The sequence below is a fragment of the Poecilia latipinna genome, unplaced genomic scaffold (assembly GCF_001443285.1).
Source record: "Poecilia latipinna isolate Pla-1442-1.1 unplaced genomic scaffold, P_latipinna-1.0 Scaffold1144, whole genome shotgun sequence".
Classification (NCBI taxonomy): Eukaryota; Metazoa; Chordata; class Actinopteri; order Cyprinodontiformes; family Poeciliidae; genus Poecilia; species Poecilia latipinna.
This window is the reverse complement of record NW_015113760.1, coordinates 152934-171999: the sequence shown is the minus strand read 5'-3', so window position 1 is coordinate 171999 and position 19066 is coordinate 152934. Positions and strand designations below refer to the sequence as shown.

General features: G+C 36.4%; 1 protein-coding gene across 2 annotated transcripts; it reads left to right on the top strand.

Annotated features, from left to right (window-relative positions):
- Positions 1 to 4957: 4957 nt before the first annotated feature.
- On the top strand, positions 4958 to 17385 carry tlr18 (toll-like receptor 18). 2 transcript variants are annotated; one of them, XM_015052900.1, is made up of 5 exons: positions 4958 to 5083; positions 13302 to 14306; positions 14872 to 14949; positions 15904 to 16054; positions 16612 to 17385. In XM_015052900.1, the coding sequence occupies exons 2-5, from the start codon at positions 13312 to 13314 to the stop codon at positions 17056 to 17058; spliced, it is 1671 nt and encodes a 556-aa protein (XP_014908386.1). In that variant the 5' UTR covers positions 4958 to 5083; positions 13302 to 13311; the 3' UTR covers positions 17059 to 17385. The 2 variants fall into 2 exon arrangements, with proteins under 2 accessions (XP_014908386.1, XP_014908385.1); XM_015052899.1 differs by having other exon boundaries at positions 14872 to 16054.
- Positions 17386 to 19066: the final 1681 nt, after the last annotated feature.

The window sequence follows — 19066 nt, the reverse complement described above, 5'->3', positions numbered from 1 at the left end:
AGGAAAGATTTGGCAGGTCTACACATGCCAAAATGCAAAATGGTGGAGAGACCTGATTGCACAAGCTGGTTCCACAACCATCTGCTGGCCAAATGACAAGATAAGACTTGCAAAATCTTATTTGAGAAATGTTTGGAATATGTTTAATCACAAAATCATCTCCCAAATTTTTGGAGTCTTTATTTGAATTTTTCTGTCCATCATTAAGCACAAACATGTTGTAAGGCATTCAGGTCAATTGTGTTGCAACAACTGGGTAACACTTTACAGCAGTGTATGAAAAACATTAATTTTAAATTTTGTACTTTAACTTCTACAGTTCATTAGTTTTAGATCTATTTGCAGCATTCACCAAATGAAATCCAACAAGTGTGCTGGTCTAACACATATGTGCTAATTAGCAAGTGTGCTAATGAGTTTTCACACCTCTTCAACACATACATCATTAGCACATTTTTTAATTACACCCCTAATGGCTCAAATAAAAAGTGTAATAAATGAAGTTATGTCTTTTAGAGAATACTTCTTGGCTTTATGCTTATTTTCCCCTGATTGTTCAACTGTTCACATGTAACCTTTTGCACCAATATTTAAATGTACAACTTTTGTCTCTCTTTACATACATCTCAAAATGGATTCTGGCAGAGTAGGAGAAAGAACCTAAATCCTTTATGAGCTTTAGTTACCTCCATAGATTTGTAGGAAGAATCCCATCCAGAGAGCAGCTTTGTCTCTTTTTCTTTAGTCACTCCTTTGTTGTGTAGAAGGTTTGGGTAATTGTCATACTGAAAACCCTAAAATGACTTTTCATCAGTGTTCTGACTAACAAAAAAGGTTGTCATCCAGGATTTTATGGTACATGGCCCTGGCATTGCCAATCTCAATACAGTAAAGTCATTTACGTGGCCAGAAAAATGGCTCCCCATGAATGTCTTCTATAACTTCTGACCGGCTATCTTACCCCAGCCTTGCAGATGTATAACCTTTTCACATTGTCATTTGGCAGCTCTTCATGGCATGTTTTTACCTGCTGTCAAGGCAAATGGAAAGAAACAAACATCCACTAATATGAGGAGTCTGGAAATAGTATTGGTTACTTTTAGTACTGACAAAGTGTTTAGATTAGAGTCAAATACTTCTTTCACTAAAGGAGATGCAACATTGAAAAGCATTTTTTTAATTTCATTATTACTGTTTGTATAATTTTACTTGGATTAAGCTAGAGCAATTTCTAAGGTGGGAAACATTCAAAATCAATTAATGACAGACCAATTAATGAATGTATAACAAGGCACAACTCTGGGAAATCTTTGATCTTCTATAGCATTATTATTCAACCGTAAACCTGCAGACCAGGTTAGCCATTTCAAGCTGATACCTTTTGGGATGAAGGTTGAATTTCAAGAAAATAGCTCAAATAAAAGAAAGTCCAACATACATTTTATTTCTTTATAAATCCATGTTAGGTTGAAAAGAAGGTTCTTGAATTTTCTAAACAAGTTGTTTAAAGGAAAAAGTGAAACTTTCAGGAAAAAAAGAACTTACTTTTTCCTTTAAACATGAGTCACCTTTCCAAAATTAGCAGTGGATGTGGAGAACCTTTGATTAGTTTGAAGAGTCAGATAATTCAGAGCAGAACGAGATTCCTCCCAAACCTTCGTCATGAATGAATGTGCACTTGGAAGAAATCAGGTTTCTCATAAAAATTCTGCAGCCAAATGAGTCAGAACATATGAAAAGTGATAAATGATGACTCAACAGAGAGCAATGACCTTGCAAAAAAATAGCACATCATATTCCAAAAGCCACAAGATGAAGCTTCAAAAAACTGATGACAACTTGTGCAAAGGCTGTTTTTAGTCATGCAAGCAGCAAAATGATTCAAGTGGAGCTGAGTCAGCCATCTATTTCTCTCTGCTAGTGGAACTATTACAGAAACACTTGCTCGGACTTTGATGAAATTTTTAAACTTCTCCAGCTGTTGTCAGAAGAAGTGAAACATTGGTAATCCTCCTTCCTATTTGACAACCTCTGGAAGGCAAAGGTTATCACAATCAGATTTAGCCATTTAACTGAAAAGTTCTTGAGAAGTTGTCAAAAATAAGGAATGTGAAGTTGGATGTATCTGAAAAAAATTTTCTTCTACATAAACATCATAAAATTACCTACACATAAAGGTGATAGTCTTGTGCAGGTCCAACATGCCACCTGATGTGTGCCAATATATCGTTTCAAGACCTCCATTATGCTCAAAGTGAGCGGTATTGGCCTGTAGAGATTTAAAGCTGTAGGATTATTCTTTTTTAATAAAGCATTAGGACTCTCAACAGGTGCAAGCTCAGGTTGAAAAGGTGCTGTAAAACTTCACATAACTGGGTTTCACCACACCAAGCCAGATATTGACTGGTCCAAGTGCCTTCCTGAGCTATTAAACCCCTGTCTGCAGCTGGGGATCACTGGGACGGACTCTTGATTGGTCTGGAGGTGGTCAGGTGAGATTGAAGCTGCAGGAGTTCACATTACAATGTTTACAACAGCTTTCCTCCTATAATCATTAGTTATTCCCCTTGTCTAAAACTTGTCTTTGCTTCTTGATCCAAATATCCATCCCCTCACTTTCTGTTCTTTATTAGTTCTCACCTAAACACCTTTTATAATGAACAGATATGCCCAGATTTATTTAGACAGCAACATGCTTTGCTGTTGAGAAGTGAGTAGTTCAAGCACTCAGACTCCATCATTTTTTGGTAATATTGTTTCAGGTTTCAATTTCCAGGTCTCGATTTTGGATGCCGGAGAAACAAGTCTGGATTGGCCTTCATGTAACCCCATTCGACTTCCCCACTGACTCCAACCAGCTTGCCTGTAACATCCAAATAAAGCCTCTCCACAACATGACAAGTCTTAGTTTCTCCAATTTGTATTGGACAGAATGTTAGAATAAAAAATAAAAATCCAGATAAAAAAACGTTTTGTGACTGCATCATGAACCAGCAGCTTGATTTAAGACATTTAACTTATTCTGAATATGGTTGCTGTTATCATCATCTCTCAGCTAAAAGGGTCAGCAGAGAAGGAGAGTCTCAGTTTGTTTTTTTGTTTTTTGATGATGATTAATATGCAGGGACTTTCCAGGTGTTAAAGCTGAAACAGAAATGTTACTTTTGTGCCTTTTAGGAGTGCTGATAATCTTAATGACCTTGCAGTTCAAAGAGATTCTGAGACTAGTTATGTTCAGTTATCAGACTTCATGATTTTACATGCACACAGAGGGACTGTAGCTCATTAAATGAGAGTCAGACTTTAAACCAGTCACCTTTAAAACCTCATAGTGGAATATCCGAATGCAGCCGCCTTCCCTCTGACTTGTATTTCCTTCCTGCAACATTTAAATTTCCGGAGCCTTTACCCCAATCCGACAGCAGAGACAGATTTACTGTAACAGCGAAGGAAGTTGCACAGTTTGGATAAAAACATTGCTACACCAGATCGACAAGCAGAACGGCTCTTTCCAAGAGATGCGAAGTCTATGTTTCACTTTGAAGTTAGATTGCACAGCTTTAGTAGTACAAGGTTGCTCATTTTACCTTTAAAGGACTGAAAAGAAATCACAAACGTAATGTGGAACTGTGCCAAACCACAACACGGAGATCAACCTGGAGCCCTGCTCAGCAAAAAAAACATATATATTTATACGTTTCTAAGTGTTGAGAAAAGGTCATGATAGAATGCAACAAGACTTTCAGCTCTGAAACAGCAAAGAGATTCTTAGAACACAGGATTATAATGACAAAAAATAGCAATATATTACGGGGGAAACCCCGCTTGGCATCCTAAATGCACTTTTCCAAAACCTTTATTTTGAAAGAAAGGTTGTCTTAATCATAATGCATTTAAATATTTTATGTAAACACCTTTTAGCATTCATTATCTTTTGCTAGTCATTTAAATAATCTGGAGTTCTTCAAACAAAAATGACAGCTTGAGTTATTTCTTAGATTGCCGTCAGGTACAGAGAGTTGTTGACACTTCCTTAGAAGAATTTTGGATATACTCGTAGACGTCATAGTTCTCGTCTCTTCTTTTTGAACGCTTTTTGTAGAACCTGTGCGAAGAGTAAAACCTGAAATGAGTAAAATCCACTCTTGATACTGTAGGTAAAGAATTGTTTGAATTTTGTGAACCCTATGGATATTTTCCTGTTATTTAACACTGGTTTCCATAGAAGCAGAAAAGTGTTTGTTTGTTTTCAGAACTGCACAATATGCTATATTTAGTCTTATTTCCCACAGATGTGGGTCCTGTTTGTGGCTATTGTCTTGTCATGTGAACAGAATATCCTGTACCCCATTTTTTTTCTATTTTAAGACTGTCCCAAAGTTTTCCAGTAATTCCTGTAAATATAATAGTCTGACTTATCCATATTTATGACCTCTATTTCATATAACAGCCATAATAATTAATTTAACTTTGACCATTGAGTTCTCGTTCGCAAAATCCTGGCCAAGAAAACAAATACATGGGGTGTATCACAAAGCAGAGCAGTAAATTACATAAAACTGACTTAAACAGAAGCCCAGAAACATTTCACATGGTTATCAATTTCACCTGCTCTTTAAATTCATTTAGGGTTGCAAAGTTTTACACATTCAGTTCTCAATAAGCTTTAATAAGTAAGCTAATTAATATTTAACCACATTTTTTAAGCCCTGACAGCTTTAGTAAACAGCGTGAAAGGCCTCATTTTGGTTAACACTAACTTTCAAAAAGTATTGCAACAACTACCTGTATGTTTTTCCAGATAAAGCTCACTCTCAGTAGAAACTGGAACAGTGGGAAGGACGAAAAACAGTTCCTCCACCGACACTTCCTACATTCCTGAGCAACTCGCACACAGACTGGAAGAGAGTGAAATGGAAAAAAAGACAGCCAGTGGGAGGGGGAGAGAGAGGGAGACATAAAAATTAAGTGAGCTGACAAAACAGAGAAGCTCCAGGCTAACTCGTCCAGACTTGAGTCACTTATGACACGGTGCTTTACCACAACACAGGTTAGAAACTGAAGGGAAGAGTCAGACTACCTGGTAAGTCATATCTGATTTAGTTTGTTTGCATGCTCTAGAAAATTAATCTTAAAGTTTTAGAAAGTATCCCTCAGCTATGACAGATTTCACACTAATGACGATGATTTTTCTGCTTAGTGAGCCTTGTATGTTATTATGACAAAAAGAGAGTTGTCAGACACTTTCTGAGGTAGAAGTTTACTGCAAGGTAGATTAGTAATAGCGCTGTAATATTCTGTCTGAGCATGTTTTGTCAAAGCAGTGCATTGCTACATGAAAAGTGCTTTCAAGAGTGTGTTAGTCAAATCAAACTGAAGATTAAGTTTATTAATAGTTGGGGTCTAACCCTTATGTGCTGTCTCCAGAGAGCTCAGAAACATGCGCTGACATTGCATTGGCAACACGCTTTGTATTTTTTCCTCCCAATCATTTTACTAATTTATTTTCTATTGCTTCCATTCAAAATTTACCGTGCCAATATGCTTATCTGCCATATATAAAACACATTGGTGTGACAGCTTTAATTAAATTACCCTTGAGTGATGATTTACAGGATTCTAATCTTCATAGCAACAGCATTAGATTTTTGGGTAATTGATGAACCTTAAGATCTGCTGAATTGTGCAAGCATAAAAATAACCAAGCACAAATTCAATTAAACATAGCTTTATGTTTATTTAAAATTATATTTACAGATAATAAGTAAAATAATATTTTGTAGCCATATTCATCTGGTAATAGATGTTATCAGAGGTTCAGCTACCGAAAATGTTAATTGCAATGGACCAGCTGGAAGTAATGTACAACTACAGGCAACAGAGCAGATGGTGGTCAATTTATTGATTACATATTTGACTTTTAGTCTGTTCTGTTAGAATACAGTGTCACTTAGCTGCATTTACAAGTCTTATGTTCAATAACAAAGTGGACAGCAAACACTACTTTACCCTTTATGGGCAGCTCATCTTGAGTAACTTGGGGTTAAAGACTGTATTGCTCAAGATTGCCTCAATCTTGCCAAGAAAAGAGGTCTGCCATTTTCACTTCCTCCATCCAAATCTGTTCTGCTCATTCAGGAAAGACTCTGGATATTCTTATTATGAAGACATGCTACTGATGACAAGTCTATCTTTTTTAGAGAAAAACGTTCTGGCTGATTGGTTGACTAATTTCTGAATAGGTGGATTTGGCATAAAGTTGGTATAAAGCACAAGTTGATTAAGCCACCCAATAAAAACCAAAACTGGAAAATTCACAATATAAAGAAAAGTCAGAAAGACAAACACCTGCTTTGATCCCACATTTGGGCACTGCTGAAAGATAGGCATTCTTTATAAATGCTACTTCAAAAGTCAGCAAAAAAAATGTCTAACATCCCATCACTTTATATCCTAATCATGAAACATTTATGCTTCCTACATAATGTCCACAAAGTTTCAATTCATTCTAGCTTAAAAATTTCCTCTATTTAACCAGGTTAAAATCCCATTGCAGTCTAGATTTCATTTGCAAGGGGGACCTGGGCTGAAGTTTTGCAGAAATATATGGATGTTTGACACAGAGATAAATAATAAAAGGTTACTTTTTAGTGTTGACTTTATAGAGATGGGATGTAAAGAACAAGGCTGATTTTATTGCACCACTCTAAAGTTTACTGGAAATGAAACTCAAACTTCCATGTTTGCTTAGACCAGAAAATGTTTTCCAGTATCATTTCAGTTGCCTTAGAAGGTTGAAAAAAATTAAAGCAGAGTTTTGTTTAGCCCTTTGCTCATTGGTTCATTCATCCTGGGTTTACTCAGTAAATCATTGTTCATTGTTCAGCAACTTGTTAATACATCCAGATCCCAAAGCAATGGCCCATGATGAGTCAAATCATATGGGAACTTTTTGTTTCTTTTTATGGAGTGTAAACATGAGTTTCATATTTTCCCTTCACTTTGATTAGTTGTTTGTGTTTTTTAAAGTCTTGCTCAGAAAGAGTGTCCATTGTCAAAACAGAATGAACCCAGGTGTAACAAATTGAACTGGCAATTTTCATAAATCACTGCTATCATCCACAACAATGAGCCAGACTGTGCAACTGCAGAGCTGTGGCAGCTAAAGACAGAAATGGTATTAAGAGGCATAGATATAGTTACCCCCATTTCACAAATTAGTTGATGTAATGAAAATTGATGACAGAATGTAACCTGAGAAGAGTTGTTATTTTGTCATGGCAACAATGAGGCAGTGAACCATTACATTTTGGAACAAAGCTGCTTTGGCTCATTGCACACAGTGATACTTTTCAGTAAGAGGCAATGAAACTATTAATTATTTTCTGGCATACGAGACACTAAGTCTGCAATGTAAACTAGAGACATACACAGAATCTCATGTTACCACATGTCATATGTTTTTCCACCCTTTTTTAATTTACCCCTCTAAAATCTGGTAATCTTAAATAAAATGCAGTGCAGCTGACTGCTTTAAGAAGTCACTTTGATGGTGACTATATTGGAAAGAGTGTTCAATTTATTTTCTGAAAATAAAAACGTACAGAAATCTATAAAGACGTAGCGTAAATGCATCAGAGAAGCAACCAAGAGATCAATAGTAACTAACGGAGCGGCAGACATTCATAAGTTAGGATGGAGAATATGTTGACAGGATAACTCTTAGCCATGCACACAACAAACCTGACTTTTATAGAAGAATGGCAAGATTAACGCTATCGTTATGAGAAAGCAATAACAAGTTGTGTCCATCCTTAAGGATGGGTAATCTGAGGTGGAAGTATAGCAATGAGAAGATGCTTTGCTACAGTACATCTGCAGACACTGATAAGAGTTGATAGAAAGATAGTTAAACTGGTTAAGTACAGAGCAATTCTGAAAGAAATCCTGTTAAATATTTAAAAAGATTTGTAAATTTGTCAGAGGTTCAGAGCCACGTAAGACATCAACGCCAAACAGAAAAGCAGAACCGCCATTGAAAGATTCAGTTAAAAGCTTATCTTGATGTTAAAATAGCCGTGTAAAAATCAGTTTCATCAATCATTTTGATATGGAAGGAAGAACTTCAGCACATAAACATATTGAGCCTCTGTTGCTGTACAGGATGAACATCATTACCTGAAAGCTCAGTTTTCCAGAATCCACTGGTCCAATGTAAGCGCAGCTGTGTTTGTGGATAGCATGTAAACACAGAGCCTCAATAAACCAGCATACAGAACATCAGTGACATAAGTCTGCAGCCTTATTAAATCTTTCTTCTGTAAGAGGGGAAGCTGGCTTGGTGACATAACACTGCAAAAACATGTCAACCCAAGAACTGTTTGCCACTGGATATTGACAACTAGATAACTGATGCATTAATAGAGATCTGGACTCTCAAGAATGACGTATTTCTTACCATGTCAGATATATAACAGTTTAATCATTTATGAAACATTTGTTTCTTGTTCTTGCATAGCCAGCAAATCAGTCACTGGGCTAACAGTTTCAAATCTTAGACTTTATTTTCAGTGTAGTTTCAGAGTACTGTGTTTTATTTTAAAGTTTGGTTTATGCTGCTACAGGATTTTGTACTAAAATTTTCTCAAGCCACTCACTGGTACTTTATCAGGTACACACTGCCGGGTGGTCAACAGGGTGTCAGAAACATTTCTGAGTATTTGAGCCAGATTGACAAGATGGCATCACACGTCAGTTGCACATTTGTCAACTCTACATCCATGATGAAATTCATTAATCAAGTTAACAAATAACAGATGCACCTAAAACAACATCAGTGCAATAAAATGCAAATCAGATATTTAAAATTGTGCAATGTGATTTTCTCTCACAATTGATGATCGGTGGTATATCAAATGTTCATTCACCCTGTACATGTCAATTATTTTAATGAAAGGAAATAAAACACGTGTATCAACATTCCTCCTGTTGCAATTCCTAAGCTACTGGTTGAGTACATTTGCTCCAACAATTTATCCAAACTGTTTTCATTTGGACCAAACACTTAGCTCCGCTAGTCTCCAGTTTATAAGTGCTAATGATATTGGATGGAGGATGCAGAAAATACTTTTTCACGAAATATTTGAATATTCTCTAAATACTATTTCTAATAAATGTCTTTTTTTTATTAAACAAAACACTAAATAGACCAGGGAACATACTTCTAGAGCATTCTAGAGCATGAGCTCAGTTATAATATTCTTTAAACAGTTTTCTTTTCTTGTCCTGCATGGTGTTGCAACAAAAAGTCCTGAGGTAATATTTTATACATGAAGTTTTCAAGTTATCCTTGTGTATTATTGGGTATTCTCTCCAGTAATCCATACTAAGTTCCTTTAAGGTGTGTCTGTGTGGCTGTTTGTCCTGTTTTGGACTGGTAACCTGTCTAAGGTGTAACTCGCCTCTCACCCAGTGACCCACACAGATAGGCACCAGGCCCTCTTTGACCCCACAACGATTATATGGGTGTAGAAAATGGCTTGATGGATGTTTCCTCTTTCATCAGTGAGTCAAACTTCAGTGTTATCTTCCTTTATCAGTATTTAGGATGGACAAGGTTGTTCCGGGTCACTGGCAGTGCTACTCAGCAGACTTATAAACATGACATAAGTTCTCAACGCTATTTTTCAGACATGAAAAAAGGAAATATATCTATTTTTATCAAGGAGTTTCCCTGTTGTTCTGCTTTATAAGCTTGAAAGTGAGCAAAACTGAATTTGAAAAAAAGAAAGATCTCTATATTACCTACGTTTTCTATGTCCATCACAATATACCTGTAGATCATAACTATGACTGCAACACCTGACCTCAGTAGCAAAGATCTATTTAAAACATGGAATATAGCGATATCTACTGCAGCATTCTTTTGCACATTCCTTTTGCAGATGGGCTTGCAAACCAAAGAACAAGTGCATTTTCTCTTTTGTGAACAAGTCAGGCACAAAAATCAATAAAGCAGACCCTGACAAAAACAAATGTCGTGTCAGGTTAATATCAAACCTGATGCAGAGCATACTTATTCCAAGAATCTTTTTTTTTTTTTTTTTTTGTACCTGGAACTAAAACCATTGAATTAAAAACTGAATACAACAGGAACTAAAAAATATTTGCCTTGAAACTTTTTGTCTTCTTATTTAGTGCAGTAAGCTAGTTAAGCTTTTTTTCTGGAAAAAAAGGGGGAAATAAATAAACAAACAAAAAAACAAAGTAGATTTTATTTCAAGTGTAACTTGTTAAAGCTTAAATATTCCAAAGTTGATATTGAATGCATATATTTTTATAATAATGCCCATTATTTGTTATAGCTGTTAAAACCATTAGGGGTTACGACTTGGATAGGTCATCTGTCTGACAGGGAAAACAACCAGAATTGGACAAACTCACTTCAGTGTTGCTTAGGGTGGCCAACTAATCTAACATGGATATTTGTGGACAGTGTACCCGGAGAGAAAGCAGGCATGCACACGCAAAACAAATCAAAAATGTTTCAGATGTTCCTCTGCTTCAACACACATCAAACAAGGTGCGTCTTGAGAACCAACACTAAAAAACACTCTTCCAAAGACACATCGGTCTGAAAACAGCAGAGCTATTTGTTAAAAATAACCACATATTCTTCAAACTATCTGGAAAGCCTTCAAAGGGATAACATCCCATATAAAATGTAGGGACACTCAGTTGTTATTATGCTGGTGAGGAATGACAGAAGAGCAAAGTCCTTGCATGGCTGAACAGCTCAACACTTCCCCTGGAGGAGAGCTTTGGTTACTACAGCCACTGCCATAAAAAAAATAAATAATAAAAAAAAAAGACTATAACTTTTTTAGCTGGCACTTGTTATAAATAAGATAATAAGATGTAACAAACACCATTTAATTAACACAAGATGAAATGGGACCAATTTAAATTAAGATACCTGTAGATCAGAATGAATATGATCTATATCTGTATGCAGATATTGGATATTATTTCAGAGCAAGATATATTTCATACAATATTATTAAAATGGAAATGACACAAGAGAATTGACCATCAGCCAAAGAAGTTTATTATCATTTTCTTTCTTTGTAGTACTTTTTATCACCTTTGATAATAGCAAGTGATACCACAAAGCGGATGCCCTTTATGTGAGGTAATTTCACTTTCCTGTAAACACATTGTCTGTTAATTTGATCAACAGTAAGAAGCAGATCCTCACTTCAGAACTGACAAGATAAGTAATCAATGAAGCAGTAAAACTGTTCCCGTATGAGGTCATAAAGAAGAAGGAAAACCAGCTCCTAAGGAAGCAATATGACATTAATTCAGTGGAAAAATATATTTATTTTGACACATTTAACAACTGAAAATTTAATAGCTACTTACAGCAGCTATGAAAGACTTTGTGTGAGTCTAGCTGTAATTCAAACAAACAGCTGATGTAAAAAAAAATATAAAATAAAATTCAGAGGAATTTACATTAAAAAACTCTTGGCTATAATATCTACAATTTGTTCAACATTCCACAATGTTTTTGGATTTTTCAATAATATTTCAGCGGACTCTTTGAAAAGAGTTACTAGTCTATCATATTTTTGTGTTTGTGTCTGGTCGAGCCAACATAATGACTCACATTTGTATTATGGTTCCAGTTTTATTCTGCAATAACCCCATCCAGGCAGAAATGTTTATTCAAGCTGTGTCACTCCTGGACCCAATAAAACGAACACTGTTTGTTCAAGAGGTTATCACAAAGCTTTATCTTTACTTCACGTGAGGACAAAACAGTTTTTTTAGCATCTCAGTATCAGTACAGGTTGAGCACAGCTAAAAGTGACAGCAAATACAATCTTCAGTGATTTAAAGCATGGTGAGTGTTTTACAGCAAACAACGCCTGGATGAGTGAGTATGTCTGATCATATTTGTGTCTGCAAATTGATTATATTTAACACACTGTTGGTTTCCAGAAGATGTGTGTTGCAAGATAATTTCAGTAAATGCATAGTTAAAAATTGGTTTCAGGTTTTTATAAACTGATTACACATTTAATCCAGACAAACAATGGCACACATTTTTTACCTTCATAACTAAGTAGAAAACATTTAGAACAAAAACATATTTCTATATTTTTCAAACACAAGAAATTGTGTGTTTTTGTAAGTGTACGGTACTTTATTAAATTGTTTTGATTCTCTTTGATACTTTTACATACATGGAAATTTTAAAAGTTGAACAGAAAACAGTGACAAAAGGAAAAACTTACATATTTATGAAAGGAAGAATGATTTGTGTACTGTATTGTCTGCTGAGATAAGTAGGAAACCAGAGCCAAGACATGTTGGAATTGATTGCCTTGCAGTGTCAGATGCAGATTTATTGTTGCTCATACAGTAAATGAGAGAACAACAATTATACAGACAAAACTAGCTTAAAATAAATTAGCAAATAAATAAATAAATACATAAATCAATAAATAAAAATGAGACAGAAATAATGTGTCTACTGTAGTGTATAGTTGTGCTTGCCTCTTGTTGCATGATCCTTGTTTGTTCATGCTATGGTGTGATTGCATCAAATGTGCTACATGCGTTTGATTTTGTGTGTGACAGCAGGTGTCTGTATGTTTGTATGCCAGTGTGCAAAGAAGTAGAGGCAGAAGGTGTTTAAGTTGTGGGAGGAAATTAAGACTGGAGGGAATAAAGATTCCCCCTTTGAAATACAGTGACTTCAGAAAACCAAATTCATTAGATACATTAATAAGCCAGTTAAAGGATTATCAATTTAAAGCTTTATTTGCTTTTCTATGGCATATCAAAAAATGATCCAGCATTATTTTTTAAATCGCCTGGTACTGAGGCATGTTATCTAATCTCCATCTGAATCACACACATTTTTTTGACGTGATGTCAACAATGCTATGAAATTGATGTAAATACTCACAGTTTTGGCGGCATTGATGCCATGATTACATTATTTCATTCCATGCCTTACTATGCAGGTGTTCTGTCTGCTTTAATGAAGATTAACTCCCCTCAGCGTAATGAATGCTTGAGTGGCTGTGATAACAACAGATTCTGTTTTTTGTTAGAATTTACTTGAGATAGGAATAGTTTTGATCTTTAACCCCAGTTAAATTTGAATCATTTCTTCTTAGTCTTTTGAAAGAAAATATTAAAAAAACATGTCATTGTTCAAAAATAATTTTGATCATTTCCGATTGACGTTGAAAGTTATTTAATAATGTTTTTCTTTTCTTTTTCAGATCTGTAACCATGATTTGTGAGTTGATCAGTGTCGGTGCTCTCCTTCTTGGAGCTGTGTCATCTCAATTTTCACCAGCTCCATCTTCACCTTCCACATTTATCTCTGATGAAGGACCATGTCGGATTTACAACTTTGGTCTGTCAGCAGACTGTCAAGGAAGACAACTAGATTTTGTCCCATGGAGACAACTTCCAGTTACACTTGAAAGCATTGACCTCTCTTACAATGGACTTCATGTTGTCAGTGCAGCTGACTTCCAGAACTTTCCTCAGCTTCGCATCCTTCTGCTGCAGTTCAACAACATTACACACATTGCCAATGAGGCTTTTAAAAATAACCCATTACTGGAGCATCTCAACATTTTTAATAACTCATTGCATGAAATTCCTGCATCACCTCTGACATCCCTCCTCAATCTGAAGGAGCTCTTCATGTCAAATAACCTTTATAGACATGCAACTTTAGCAGACAGTTTCTCTAAATTAGTCAGACTCAAAGTTCTCTCCTTGGGTGGCCCGTTGGTGATGGGACTAAAGAAAAATGATTTCCAGCCCCTAAAAAACATCCAGCTCCAAACTTTTGCCATCAAGTGCTCCTCCAATTTAAGTTACTATGAGCCAGGAAGTTTAGAAGTCATCCACACAAAACAGATGGGCTTTGACATGGCGATCGATCAACGACCAAATGCTCTCCATCATATGCTACGCGATCTCGCCAACAAGACACTCAGTGTCATTCAATTCCGCAACCTGTTTGAATTCACATACTACATGGGTGATGAAGACATTTTCCTGAACTTAAAAGACATTATAGCATCTCAACTCATCTTTCACAGAGGCAAGTTCAACGAAAATCTCCTGAAGATGGCATTACTGAACTTACAAGTGACTCCCATCAAATGGCTTAGACTTCAGTACATCGACTTTGCCCGTTCACCAACATTTGTTGACAGTGGAGCAGGTTCTAGCATAACCGAGCTGAGTCTGGATAACCTGGATCTTTGGTAAGTGTTTTCAAATAGTATGCAAAGATGTAGCGTTAAAAAACATGTTGGAAAATCTAAAACTAAGTTGGCATTATGAAGTGTTTGTTAATATATTGACTAAAATTAGCTTATGCTCACAGTCAAAAGCCCGACCTTTCGGGTCATATCATCGTTGTCATGTCATCGATCGCTTTTTACTGTCGAAAGGAAGTCAGTACTGTAGCCACATTAGGTGCCAAAATATTTGTCCAACTGAAACCCAGGCCCTAGCAGATCATAATAAATTAAAACAGAATATATTTTATGAAGATGTTACATACACAGGAATACCTGAAGAAACAAAATGGTTGGAGCATAATAACTTGAGTTTTCTTTTGTCAAAGAATGACAAAATGCTGCGGTGATGCAAATGTACACCACCTTATAAATTTGTTCTTATTTGAGTTGGTCTATCATATAAAATTACATTGGAATACATATTTATATTTTTGTTCTTAATGTTGCAAAATTTGAGTTAGCTCAAGGGTGATGAATTTTTAGAAGGTACTAATAAAATTCTAAATAAATCTGAATTTTTTTACAGGTATATCAGCAACCCTGATGTGCTGCGATTTGACTGGCGCTTCACCTGGTTCAAGAGAATAAAGCAGCTATCTATTCAGTATGTGTATTTCAGCAGTGTGCCTTGTGACTCCTGGGCTGAGATGGAAGGTGTGGAGTTATTAGATGTTTCAAACAATCGATTGAGTGATGATGTTCTCTACAACAAGCGATGTAATTACAAAGGATCCATGCCAAATCTTCTCACCTTCAACCTGAGCACCAATGAGTTGACCAGTCTAGAAGACCTATCGTCTCTGATAAAGCAGTTCAGGAAGCTGGAGGTACTGGACCTCAGCAACAACAAACTGGGATCTGCAAAAGAAAGTCGACACTGTGTTTGGACACAAAATATAACTCGTTTCATTGCACACCACAACTACTTTTCAAGCGAAGCATTTCATTGTCTACCTACCACTGTTTCTTACTTGGATCTGTCCGATTGCAACATGGACCAGCTGGACTTGACCTACTTTAAGAAAGCCACAAACCTAAAAATGCTGTTACTCAGTGGGAATAAAATTAAGTTCATACCATCTAAGTGGGAGTCCCCATCTCTTCAGATTTTAGCTTTGGATGGAAATTCATTTGGATTGATAAGCAAGGCATCCTTTCAACATATGCCCCAACTGTCTCAGCTCAGGGCAGGAAACAATCCTTACCATTGCACTTGTGAGCTTCATGCTTTTGTCCAGGACACCATTGCAATTGGAAAGGTTAATCTCACTGACTGGCCATTGAATTACAGATGCTATCACCCAGAACCGTTCCTCAATACCTTCATATCCAAATACTTTCCTGGTAAAGTAGCGTGTGACATCAGACTTGTTATCATAATTTCTGTTGCAACCACTGCCATAGTGATCTTAATATTTGTTCTAATTTGCTATATTTTTGACCTCCCATGGTACACTAAAGCCACGTATCAGATAATACAAGCCAAATACAGAGCCCATAAGGAAAATCTAGCAGGGGATGTTGGGAACTTCAACTATCATGCCTTCATATCCTACAGCCACTCAGATGCTGACTGGGTGAGGGACCAGCTCTTACCCTGTTTGGAGAACAACAAGAACCCCTATCGTCTGTGTATTCATGAGCGGGACTTTATGCCAGGAAAATGGATCATTGACAACATAATTGAGAACATTGAAAGCAGTCGCAAGGTAAGAGAGAGTACTTTTGATTTCAGCTAAGAACAGTAAAAAAATAAAATCCTTATCTGCTTCTATTGCAAATAACTTTTGCAGGAAAACAAAGTGACCAGGCAGATTTGTTCTTAGCAAAAAAAAATGGTTTGGATCAAGGAATGTGATTATTTAGCAATGTTACAAGCTAGTTCATTTGCTCATATTTTTGAAATTGTACTTATTAAAAGCATTAATAGAGCTCTTCACAGTTTTAGATGTCAAGTAGTCAAAATCACATTTCATGAATTGGCAATGATTAGAGTTCAGTGTGCTGCAACTTTGTCCCCTGCGAAGTTCCCAACAAACCAATTGGTAACGAACCAATTGGTTCGTTACCAATTGGTTCAAGTCAGAAAAATAAAATACTAGAAATCCCAGAAGTTGTAAATGAACTGTATGTGGACGACCCTGATGAAAACAGTGGTGGGAAGATATATTGGTGGGTTTTTTATTTGCTACATTATTTATGTAGTTTTGTTAAACCACATTTCTTTTAATCAAGAGTTAATTAGATTTAATGTTGTCTTTTACAGGTTATTTTTGTCCTTTCCCGGCACTTCGTGAACAGTGAATGGTGCAACTATGAGTTGTACTTTGCTCAGCAGAGAGCAATGGGAAAGACCTTCAGTGATGTCATTCTGGTAGTGAAGGAGCCCATTGATCCAAGTTCCTTGCCCAGCAAATACTGCAAGCTCAAAAAGATGCTGAGTACCAAAACATACCTGGAGTGGCCCCAACAGGTCAACCAGCAGCCATTTTTCTGGGCACAGCTGAGGAGTGTTCTCGGTAAACCCACAATGACTCGTGAGGAAACTAACAGTATCAGGAGTAGAAACACATCCGAACAATTTTCTGTCGTTGAAGAAAGGATACCAGAAGTAAACAAACCTCTTGAAGGCAACAAAAAAGAAATTCAAAGTGAAATTATTCACAGAACTGAAATTGAACTACAAGATCAAAGAAATCTAGAGGCACAGTGATCAAAATATAATGTGACTAATCACATTTCGATAATGTCTTTTTGGCAAGTGGTGGGATAGCAGGACCCACCACTTCCTCACTTTGTGATGAGAGATTAGTATATAAGAAATCCCCTTTAGGGTAAAGATGAGTTTGTTTGTTTTTTTTTCCTTCTTTACCTATAAATTACCCCAGGCCTTGTCCTCTACTGATAGACCCTAAAAGGTAACTTCAAATTAGACCTTCTATGTTCTTGCTGGATAAGAAATGTTGGGGTTAAATATATATATTTCTGTATTTTCAGTGTTTGTTGCAAACTTTTAGGGTTGTCCCTTAGTGGGGCTGGGAGGGTTGGTGGTGCCTATCTCCAGCTAACATTCCAGGCAAGAGGCGGGGTCACCCTGGACAGGTCACCAGTTTGTCACAGGGCAACACAGAGACAGACAAGACAAACAACCATGCACACACACCTAGGGAGAATTTGGAGAGGCCAATTAACCCAACAGTCTGGAGAGAACCCACCATGCACAGGGAGAACATGCAAACTCTATGCATAAAGACCCTGGGCCCGGAATCAAACCCAGAACCTTCTTGCTTCAAGGCAACAGCTCTACTAACTGTGCCACTGTGCAGCCCATGTGTCATTCATAATCTGTGGTAAGTATGGTCCAGTATGCACTCACTGACAAAGTAATGTGGAATAGTCATGTACGGAAGGCTTTGTTAAGACCTGAAATTCTACAGAAAGCCTCTGAGGAGAAACATAAAACCTTTAGGGTTACTTTTCTTTCTAGAAGTCATCAAGCAACATCCTGGGCAGCTAGCCAGTCCATTACAGGACCCATATAATGACATCAGAGACTATTTACCTAAGAGTCATGTTAGCAAACTGAGAGAGGAGGCCAAAGGATCAAGATTGTCCTCGCAGAGGACAAATCTGCAAATTCCACAAATGTCGCAGATAATATTTGATCACAACCTCCTTGCCATGAGACAACTGTGTAAATCATTATTCTACTATAGCACTTTACCAAAAATAAAAAAAAATATAAAAAAACAAAGAAAGAATATAGAGTCACTGTCAAAAATGAACACCATCAAATAACTAGTCTCCTGTTTATGGGTATTGCACAGTTGTTGTAAAGTTTGATACTTTGAATTTTTTAAATTGTGAATAAAACAATTTTTATGTAGATAATCAAGCAGCGTTTGATTATTGTTGCAAGTCATTACTTTAGTACTTTCATCTAATATTTCAGTAATTTTAGATTGAGATTTATTTAGTCATGATTTTCACTTTGTAAACGTGGGTTTTGTACTTTTCTTTGTATTATTTTACATAAGTATTAATTCCCTTTTTTCTTAGTGATTGACATCACAAAAATAATTTAGAAAACTGTGAAGGAGACAGAGAAATCACAATTTTGCACTGCACGTCACAATGGATTGTTCTGTGTGTAAGCATTTTTGTTCAAAATATGCAGTTCAATTTAAATACATTTAAATACTTGAATGCAGAATGTGCCTGACTCCAGATGCTTGTATGTTACTAGACAGTCATAATCCTTACTATGCAGTGTCAAAGTAAAATTTTGTACTTGGAAATGGGAAAAGATTTATGTGATGCTTGTTCACGAGAGATGCTATCCATCTATTTTGTTTCACTTTGCCAATAAATAAAAAAAATATTAAAGAGTAAAGAGTTTTTCTTTATTTAAATCAGTGAAACAGTGTAGGGTTGTGGTTTGAATTCAAGAGCAGTTCAATTTTAAGACGCTGTCCGAAGGAACAATTCAAAATGTAGATAAAGAGCGTTTCGCCATGTGTCACAGAACATTATTAGAGGTGGGTGCAGTATATTGTACTCATGTAAGACTTGTACAGGACTAAGGCAGTGGTTCTTAACCTGGGTTCGGTCGAACACCAGGGGTTCGATGAGTCGGTCTCAGAGGTTCGGCGGAGCTTCTGCAGGGAGGTAAAGACACATTTGTGTAAAGTCGTGATGACGTCCCCCTTTGCCATCACTTG